We start from the raw sequence: 10645 nt of genomic DNA, 5'->3' as shown, positions 1-10645 counted from the left end.
TCATTTGGCTGCATTGGGTCTTAGTTGCAGCACTCGGGATCTTTGATCTTCGTTGCAGCATGCGGGATATTTAGCTGTGGCATGCAGACTCTTAGTTGTAGCATCTGGGATCTGTTTCCCCAACCAGGGATCAAACCTGGGTCCCCTGCATTAGGAGCCCAGAGTCTCAGCCATGGGACCACCAGGGAAGTCCCCAACTCTAGTTCTTAACTTGTCTCCTCTCTAGTGTTTAAACTTATCTTTTTAATGAGTATATCACTTTTCTAACAAACCTCATAAGAATATTGATAAAATAAAAAGATTGCTTCCTTTGGTATTAAATTCTCCTGGAAACACCCATTTGACTGTCTAACATACGAACATTTTAAAAAATTTAAAATATAGTATGGCAGACCTCAGAGATACTGCAGATGATGAGATTTCAACATAACTAATTCTAATAAAACTCAGCTCATAACAAGAAAGATGAAAACAAAATGCTCTGAAAGCCCAGCAAAGGGAGAGACCACTGTAGCTGGGGATTCCTGAAGGGTTTCAGGACATTTGGGCAAATCGCTGGGGGAGAGCGGAGATGGGATCGCACACTCCAGGCTGAAGGAAACCCAGGAGGATTGAGGACTCAGACCTCCAGCAGGCAACTGCCTGGACTCCAACCTGGGGACAGCCTCGTCTCGGTAAGTGGAGAAGGCCTTTATAAGGAAGAGGTTCACGCGCTGTTAGACTTCCAAGTTCAACTAGTTATCTCTAAGGTTGCTTCTAGATGTATTTGTATATTACATCCTTGGATGAAAAGTCACACGTTCAGAAAGGCACGGTACCTGCCATCCTTAATGACTTCACACGTCCTATTGTTGACTTCCTTGTCCATTTTATGGCGCGCCTTGAGAGGAGGGATGGGGAAAGGTTATTTTAATCATCTCAAAACGGCCAGTATAAATGCCACTAGAAAATAACGCTTGCAGCGGTGAGGAGGCGGTTGCATGAGCAATCCTTACCACATCATCCACAAGGTCTTTGACGGCCGTGACGCCCAGCACCACAAGCAAGGGCACCAGCGTGGTGTACCATGCCAGGGTCGAGATTTGAGGGATTGCCTGAAAGAGATTGAAAAATGGCAGACATGTGTGCCCAGGAAGACACGGCAGAGCTACAGGCAACTGCTAATGTTAAGTCTAATCGCCACCATCATCCAGCTGGCATCCTGTATAGCAGGCATGGAAAGGTGCCAAAGCACCCAGCTAACCCTTCTCCTGCCTCTCTCTCTAGCTTCTGGCTTCCTGGAACAGAGCCTAGAGACAGAGACACGTTACAGAAAAACCCACACGAACTTTTCGGCCAACCCAATACTAATCTCGCAGACTACAAGAATTACGTGAAGGAACAGTGCAAGGAAAGGGCTAAGGCTGTTACCAATACCCGCACCTGGATCGCTGTGCCTTCAGGAAAGATAATCAAGGTGTGGGGAGATGGGGGGAGGAAGTTCATGTCCCACGTTACTGTGACTATAAGGCAGAACGCCCCTTTTCCTTCTGGAAGGAAGGAAGGGAAAGTGGCCCACTTGTCATGCAGCAGCACTGTAAACTTGGCAGTGTTTCTCTCTACACGAGCCTGTCTCTAAGGCCCCGCTCGATAAGACCACGCCTTATGATCAAGTCAGCAGGTCTCAGATTCCTCTAAACCTGTTGAGGGTCTAGCTCTCCCTCCTGAGTCTTCCCTCCACCCATGCATCTGCCATCTCCACTCAGACACACAGGTTACAGTTTCCCAAAACTATACTGGGCGAATCCCAGCAGGTGAGACTATTCTCCAAATCAAACGCTTGACATAAAGAATCTGATGAAACCAAGTGGAGATGCCATCCTTTGTAACCAGCACTTCAAGTGCTAAAGGTGGAAACTCTGAGTGGCAACTAGAGGGTATATAGTTTCTTTGATTGTAAAACAGTTCCTAGACAGATAAAAGTAATGCTCTCTAGATTAAGTGGACTTCTTGCCCCAAGTAGGAGAAAAAAAAGGCCTTTCCAGTGTAAAACCAGATCAGAAAAATAATTATGAGAATTGTGAGCAAAATCCTAATAAAAATCAATAACCTTTTGGCAACTAAATAAAAAATAAAAGCCAAGCATAAAAAATAGATTTAATTTTAAGGTACAACTGTTTCACAAAGTGAACATTTGAACCTGACTCACTTTAGGAAAACCAGTTTTAACAATGACATCAATATGTTTTAACTGACATCAGTATGAAACTGAACTTTTTAAAATACAGAATTAAAATAACATCCGCATTTGCTCAGGTTCATAACACTGTTCATGAACTGATTCTGGGTATTAGTCACACTGTCTTACATCCAGAACCCAGATGACTGTATAGAAAACTTTCAAGATTATTTGTATTTTATGTACAATTCAAACACTAACAACCTGAATGTTACTGAGTCATTGTAACTCAAAACAGATTTAAGATATCAAAGGGTATTATTACCTGTAAGATGAGAAGGACCAGGAAATAGAAATTGGCCGCTCTCTTAAACTGCTCAAACAAATTCATTGGTAGAAAGGTCAACGCATTGTACTTGTATGTTTTAATTGCGTTATTCTGTTGGAAAAAATGAGAAAATCATTCTAAACGGTCCCACATTTACCACAATACACGATGTATGAAGTGAAAGTGAAAGGCGCCCAGTCGTGTCTGACTCTTTGTGACCCCATGGACTATACAGTCCATGGAATTCTCCAGGCCAGAATACTGGAGTGGGTTGCCACACTCTCCCCCAGGGGATCTTAGCAACCCAGGGATCGAACCCAGGTCTCCCGCATTGCAGGCGGATTCTTTACCAGTTGAGCCACCAGGGAAGTCCAAGAATACTGGAGTGGGTAGCTTATCCCTTCTCCAGGGGATCTTTCTGACCCAGGAATCTAACCGGGGTCTCCTGCACTGCAGGCGGATTCTTTACCAGCTGAGCTACCAGCGAAGCCCAGACAAAAATCAGCCCTGTGGCCTACAGGCACACAAGGCTATAATTTGTTTGAAAGATACTGAGATTTTCTTTAAGTTTTTACTTCTAACTGGGCCTCAAAATGACGCCTTGGAGGCTTATGTCAGAGTCACAGGACACAGAGATTTCACCTCAAAGGTCTCTGTGGCAACTCTCACTGTGACCAAACACATCCTGCTGTTGGGTTCCTTGATCCTTAGAGCCTCTTAGAAAACAGGGCAAAGATGAGGAGAAAATGAGACGTGTCAACATGGGTGGGAAAGGAACATTCTTATAAGAGCAATGGAGGGTGTGTAAGAGTAAAAGACACAGGTGTTGGTTGAATTGTGTGCCCCCCAAAGATACAGTCAAATTCTGACCCTGTGACCTGCGATGGTCAGCTTACTGGCTTGGCCAATAAGTTCGTTTGGGTTTCCCCATCAGATGGGACAGAAAAATCCGAACAAACTTTTTGGCCAACCAAATATTAGAAATATGGTCTTTGCCAAGGTGATCAAGTTACAGTGAGGTCATGCTGGATTAAGGTGGATTAAGGCCTAATCCAGTGATTAGGCCTGCTGGCCTTTGTAGAGGAAAATTGGGCACAGAGAAACATACAGGGAGACAGAGACTGGAGTGGTGTGTGGCTAAGGATCACCAAGGTCTGTTAGCCAGAAACCAAGGAGAAATCTGCAGCAGTCTCTCCCGCGGATCCCCCAGAAGGAATCAGCCCACTGACACCTTGATTTTAGACTTTGGGCCTTTTCAAATTGTAAGAGAATAAATTTCTGTTGTCTTACACCACCCAGTGGGTGGTATTCTGTGGAGTAGTCCCAGGAATCTAACAGACAACATTTCAGCCCAGACTTAGCTCATGTTCTTTATATTTCAATGATAATAAGCATTTTGGGGGCGAAAATATCTTCAAAGTCTCTGAATCCATCACAGGCCAAGGATGGAGAGATAAATTACCAAGATTCCTTTCGAATTCTTATTGCTGTCAAAAAGCGAGGCATCTGTGATATTACTGTATGCTCTTTTATAAAATTTTTTTAAAAGAGCTCTGTATATTCAGAGGGAAAATTTCAATCAACTTTGTTTTGTTTCACACTGTCCCATACACCCTTAGGGAGGTCATCTTAACGCAATGAGAAAAAAGGACATTCTAGGAAATCTAAAATAAGACACCAATGGGCCTATGTGTGACCCGGAAGCAGACTCACAGACATAGAGAGCAGACTTGGGACCACCAGGGAGAACGGACTGGGAGTGTGCAGCTAGCAGATGGAAACTGTTACATACAGGATGGATAAACAACAAAGTCTTATTCAATGTCCTGGGATAAACCAGAATGGAAAAGAATTTTTTAAAGAAATATATATATATATATGTATAAACTGAATCACTTTGCTGTACAGCAGACATTGATACAACATTGTAAATCAACTATACTTCAATTTAAAAAATGACATTCTAGAGAACTAACAATGACTGTCAATGGCCCCAGGCCAGGGGTTACCTGGAAGGCAGGTGTCACACAAAGTGAGTAAGCATCATGGCTATTGGGGGAAAAAAACTGGCTTTTAATAAAGCTAACTAATTAAAATCAACTTACCGCATATTTGCTCTCCTTAATGCAAAAGAATACTGTGTTCATAAACTGAGGTTGTTCGTGGAAGCGTCGATCATTGGCTTTGACTTGCCATGTACAGTCTTTAAAAAAGAAAGAGAAAATTAGCCTGTTGCTATGGGTTAAATTATGTCTTTCCTAGATTCACACATTAAAGCTCTGACCCCATCCCGTACCTCAGAGTATGACCTTATTTGGGAACAAGATTCACTCAGATGCAAGTTAAAGTGGGGTCATTAGAGAGGACCCTAATCCAATATGACTGTCATCCTTAGAATAGAAGGAAACCAGGACTCAGAGATGCCCATGGAGGGAAGACAATCAAGCCAAGGAGAGAGGCCTGGAACAGACCCTTACCTCACAGCCCTCAGAAGGAATCAACACACCACAACACACCGATCTCAGACTTCTAGCCTCCAGGACTGTGACATAACACACTTCTGCATTCAAGTCACCCAGTTCGTGGTAATTTGTTAGGGCAGCCTCGGCAAACCAATGACCATGTTATAAACTGACCACTGTTCATAGAACATTTGATTCTAAAAGAAAAATCTTCATTTAAACATGGCCTGAACAACAACCCCAGAGCCCCACAAGGTCACAGCTAAATTAAGTTAAATTATTTCTTCAAACTCATTTACTTGGTTTATAAATTGTGTGTGTGTGCTGTCGCTTCAGTTGTGTCCGATGCTTTGCGACCCCATGGACTGTAGCCCACCACGCTCCTCTGTCCATGGGATTCTCCAGGCAAAAAGACGGGAGTAGGTTGCCATGCCCTCCTCATTCTATTTTATGGTAATCTGCAAATTGTTAACAGTTTCATTTGGCTCTCAGATGACTCGTGACATATCCCTGGTCACCAGTGTTCTAGAACACCTCTGAGAACTGCTGTTTGAAAATTCAGGAAGGTTGAAAAGAAAAATACTGAAGATTCCTTAAAAAGGGAGAAATCACCAATGACAAGGGATAAAAACCAAAGCCAGAAATGCGCAAGAGGAAAGAATAAGCCACCCTGTTCATGCGCTGGATTCTTCACCCCGCTTGTGGCTTCTTAAATTTGCTTCATAATTAAGTCCTCCAGCCAACGGTTCCTGTCTGCACACAACCCCCTCACCTCCAGCCCGGTTTGATTGGGATGCTTCAGATTGAAGGTGGTATCTGACCTCAAGTAGAGCAGTGGAGGTCCATCAGAAATGACCTTGGTCTCTTCATTTCACACTGTGAATAATACCTTGGAAAGCTTGGAGAAAGTAACTGGTGTCTTTGTCTGCTGCACCCTGAGCTTAACTACAGCAGCGTCTATAGTTAATTTCAGAAATCGGATTGCAGTCAAGTAATCAAAATAACTATTTCTAACAGGGTTCCTCATTTGGCCCAATTCAGACAAATTTGGCCTAATTTCAGTTGGCAAAGTAACCGATTCCTTTTCCTGATACTTTCCTGAGTTTCATGCTAATTGCTTGAGGAGTAGTTCAATGAGAGACCATAAAGAAAGTGAAAACGGTTTCTGTGGTCAAACGCATTTGTGAAACACAGTATCCAACAGCCTCCTCTTGGACATTCAATGGACCCACTGGTGTATTAAAGTCTCTGGGAAGTCCTATAGTAAAGAACTTATTTAATTTTGTTTAATCCAATCTTTTCAAAATTAATGTGACCAGGGCACATTTTTTAAAAATATCACAGAACACCTATTAATATCGTTTGAGAAGTGTTGTGTTAAGCACATGCCTTTAAGAAAGGAGGCAAAATAGCACTTGGAAATATTTACATTTTGGATCAAACATTTACTAAGTACTCAGTTAAAACAGAGAACCTTACTGGACACTTGGACCCCAAGGCTAATTTATAGAAAAAGTAGAAATCTTGTACCATTTTCTAGAATGGAAATATTGACCAAGAAAAGAGAAGTAATATACTAACCAACAAAAAAATTTCACCTTCACCTGATGACCCTTTGGTTAAAAGCAAGAAGAAAATTAATTCACAAGGGTTGTACCTAATAAAACCATCAATGCAATTACCATCAGCCACCGGCTCAAAATCATCTGGAAAACATGTATTTAATACATGTAAGTATGGCTACATGATGTTGGGTGTTCTCATGGTCACCAAGTCCTTTGATCATCACCATCTGGCAGAGAAAGTCAGTTTTACCCGACCCCTCATTCTGAACTCTTGATTATGGACAACTCTGCAACCAAAAAACTGTTTTGGTTGGTGCAGACTACAGCAAACCAGCAGAGTTAAATGATCAAAAGTTTAGCATCAGAAAACAAACAAAAAGCAACCCAAGAGGGAAATGGGTAAAGGACAAATAGATCATGCATACAAAGAGAAATTGAATGGCTCTTAAAAATATGAAGATACCCAAGTTCATCAAAAAACAAGGACAATTCTTCAGTGAGGTACCCATTTTTATCCCACAAAGGCAAAATAAACAGGCCCTCTTAGGTGGTCTCTGCAGAGAACAAGTTGGCTACATCTATCAAACTTCAACACAGACATGCTCACTGAGAGTGTGTACACTCTTGGATAAAGAAATAACATATCTCAGGGCTATTCAATGCAGCCCTGTTAATCAGGGAGATTAGAAACAGCCTAAATACCACTATGAGCAGCTGGTTAAATATTCACACAATGAAAGTCCGTGTGGTCCACAAACAAGAATGAGGCAGCTTTACATGTACATCATGACAGGGGAGATCGTCAAATTACCCTGACCGTGCAGGCATGAGTGCACAGAATGAGAGCACAGTAGGGATCCAGGCGTGCACACACACTTGCACACATGTGACTACGTGTATATGTATCTATGGGTATGTAAGGTCTCCTGTTTGTAAGTATTCTTTGCAAAAAGTGGTGTCTGTATATCTCCAGAAGGACACAGGAGAAATGGGCAAGAGCAGAGACAGAAGAGGCAGGTGGGAGTTCATCTTCACTCTGCACCCTTTTATCAATACTGTGTGCAATAGTGCAGCCCTTTATCAATACTATTATCTTTGGGGGGAAAATCATTTGTAATTCCCTTTACTGGATGACAATAAATATGTTTATAATAGGTTAATTAAATAATAAATAGATTTAAATCAATATACGTAAGTTGCTTGATTTTCTTATGGTCAGGATGCCATTATGTTTAATTTTTTGAAAATATTACTCAAGGGAATTCCCTGGCAGTTCAGTGGTTAGGGCTCCAAGTTTTTGCTGTCAAGGGCCCAGGTTCAATCCCTGGTTGGGGAAATTAGATCCCGTAAGCCATGTGGTGCTGCCAAAAAAAAAAAAAAAGTCAATAAAAAAAATATTATCCCGAAAGGCAATGGGATGGTGAATGGGAATAAATCAAGAGAGGAGAAGACAGGAAAAGATGGAAACCTGTGTAGTCATGGGGAAGAAACACACCTACATTCAACAATGAGTAAATCTTAAAAGTATCTTTGAAGAAGTCCACATACACCCACAAATACATGTTGCATTCCATTCCAAATCAAACACGTGACAAGGCTGCAAGCTGCACACAGCCGTCTCGGTCGGAGAGGAAGATAGGGCCCCTTACACGGGCCTGAGCTGCCAGGGGAAGCAGGTGGAATCAGATCCCAGGGCAGGGCAGTCTTCCGCAGGGATGGAGCTGGGACTGAGAGGAGGAAGCAGCAGCAGAGCAGCAGCCGCGGGAGGAGCCGGCTGTTTTCAGCCTAAATTGCTGGCCCTCAGCAAAGTGTCCAAACTCTTCAGCACGGGCACCGCCCCACCCATCATCAAGCTCCAAAAGGGCTCGAGGCTTCCTGGACTCTCAGCCCCTGGGAGCCCTGCTTCCCGCTGCCTCACCCTGGCACACCCTGCCCCTGAGACCACGGGGGTCAACTTGCTGCTCGCCTTTACTCAGGACTCAGCACAGGTGTCCTCACCTCCAGGAAGCCTTCCTTGACCAGGGGAGGCCTCGCCTGGTTCCCTCATACCTCTGCTGAAGCTGCTCCTGCTGTCAGTCACACATGTCCCCCAAGCCTGCTGCCCCGACACCAGCTCAGAACAAACAAGACAGCTTGGACCTTGGGTCCTTGGAGCACTTGCAGATTAGCTGGAAGAAGGGCACTGTACAAGCAGTGTAAAATAAAAACCAGTGGTTTCCAAGTCACACTGTGATGCATGCTGAAAAGGAGGGGCGTGAGGTTACAACGGTCCTCTCCCCATAAGGTCCTCGCTCCCCCAGGCTGAATTCCAGCTCCTTCACGTGCCACAGGTGTGCCACCCTACCTCCTTCCACGGCGGGCATCTGGACGTGGCCCCCCACTGGGCAGCCTCCTTCCTCTCCCCGCCCCTAGTTAACTCCTCCTCATCTTTCTCTTGGCAGCTCGGGCATGCCTTTCCACTAGGAAGCGCTCCCTGACTCCCGTCCAAGGCAGGATGTTTGCTCTGACGTGGGAAGAGGGTGGGTGAAAAAAGCCCACTGGACTGGGCACTGGGGTTCCTGGTGTTCTTGCCAAAAGCGTCATCCTTGGGGAGCTGGGGCGGGCCCCAGAGGAGAAGGACCGGGGGAACAGAGGGCTGTGATGGTAGAGAAATGGGTTTCCAGAAGTTCAGTCAGGAGAACAGGAGACAGGATAGCTGCCCGAGGCAGAAAGCAGGATCCAGGTGAGAGTTTGCTGCAGGAAAGGAACGCGGTTATGTGCGTTTGTAAGCCAGCCAGTGCGAGAAGCGGGGAGGGTTAACTCACCAAGCAACGTGGCTGAGGAGGCAGGAGATGGCTTTCTCGTCCCATCCCCAGGCTCAGAAAAGTAAGCCAGTGTGCTAAGGCAGGGCATGTGTTCATTCCCAAGGACTTCCATCTTTACGCTGGTTCCTGACTGGCACAGAACTACCCAAGGAGTTGACCTGGAGCTACCAGGAGGGTGGAGGGGTAAGCTACATTCACAAACCAACCCACAAACCACCTGGAGTCAAGGAATTTCAGGAACCTGTGACTGAATAAAATTAAACTGGTTTCTTTAGAGTCAAAGCTTTCCGGGATTCTTATATGCTAATGGATAACCTTAAACTTCAAGAGGACAAAGAATTCTGCGTTTCCAGTCTCAGGGACCAAAGAATCTCTGTGTCCAGAAATATCTGGACATACTTGGGACATACCATTCTTGTGTGCTCACAAGAGAATGTCCATCCCATCGCATGGAAACATGCCCCTTAGTTTTGTCAACAGCCGCACAGAGGAAACCAAGGTAGGAAAATCTGCGGGTTTTTCTTCCCTCAAGGCACATTCTGACAACAGGCTTACATCTGTTCTTGATTCTAGCAGCACACAAAAAATGTCCTTCCGCTGAAAAGTACTTGCAATGGGTCTCTCAAAACCCTTGCTTACTAAAGTGGGGCTAAGCATCTTTTTAAAAAAGAGAACCAACTTTCTGCACTAAACTATGGTTAAGAAAAATGAATGTGGTTCTGGCACTCTTAGACACTGCTCTGCTGGAAGAGGCCTGGGTCCCTGGTATCACTCAGCTGGAGGGTACTTCACAGAGTGACTCACGCTCTGAGTTCTAAAGAAGTGAGTTCGTTGGAGAAAACTGTCCTTCATGTAAAATGTCAAGATAGACAGATGACAGTTAAAAAGGAAGTCAGAATGACTGGGAAAATGCCCACGTAGGGATATGGGGGTGGGGGGGAATTAAGAGGGGGAAAGAAGGACGCAGAGGAAGAAGGGAGAGAAGTGGGGGTGCAGGAGAGGATGAAGACTGGTTTCTGGGGTGCAGGGTAGAAGCAGGAATGAAAGGAAAGGGGTCAAGCGCACGCTGAGTGTCCTCTGTGTCTGGGAAGGGCACACAGAGGGGTCAGAATAATAATACTTGGGGGGATTCCACTGGCCAGCCAGTGGTTGGGACTTGGCATCACTGGGGTCTGGGTCCCATCCCTGGTGGAGAACTAGTGGTCTCTCGGTCACATAATAATAATAACGATATTTTTAAAGTCATTTGAAAGCGGTTTTGAGAATCACCAAATTCCCCTATCCTTGGAAAAGACTCTGAAGAGCCAAGATCAAGTCTGAGCTCCCTG

The 10645-nt window shown here is 44.6% G+C and overlaps 1 protein-coding gene across 3 annotated transcripts in view; it reads right to left on the bottom strand.

Moving 5' to 3' along the window:
* ATP8B1 (ATPase, aminophospholipid transporter, class I, type 8B, member 1) overlaps nt 1-10645 on the bottom strand; it is a 109315-nt gene that overhangs the window by 40735 nt on the left and 57935 nt on the right. For 2 of the 3 annotated variants that reach the window (XM_010854762.1, XM_010854763.1), the window contains exons 3-6: nt 4592-4689; nt 2484-2597; nt 996-1094; nt 819-880 (exon numbers count right to left, since the gene is read on the bottom strand). In XM_010854762.1, coding sequence (XP_010853064.1) covers nt 819-880; nt 996-1094; nt 2484-2597; nt 4592-4689 — 373 coding nt within the window. Of the gene's footprint in view, nt 1-818; nt 881-995; nt 1095-2483; nt 2598-4591; nt 4690-9317; nt 10540-10645 lie in introns of those variants that run through there. The other variant, XM_010854764.1, reaches the window with a different exon arrangement.

The sequence above is a fragment of the Bison bison genome, unplaced genomic scaffold (assembly GCF_000754665.1).
Source record: "Bison bison bison isolate TAMUID 2011002044 unplaced genomic scaffold, Bison_UMD1.0 scf7180017864349, whole genome shotgun sequence".
Taxonomy (NCBI): domain Eukaryota; kingdom Metazoa; phylum Chordata; class Mammalia; order Artiodactyla; family Bovidae; genus Bison; species Bison bison.
Note: the sequence above shows the minus strand (reverse complement) of the source record. Positions and strands in the feature narration are given on the sequence as shown.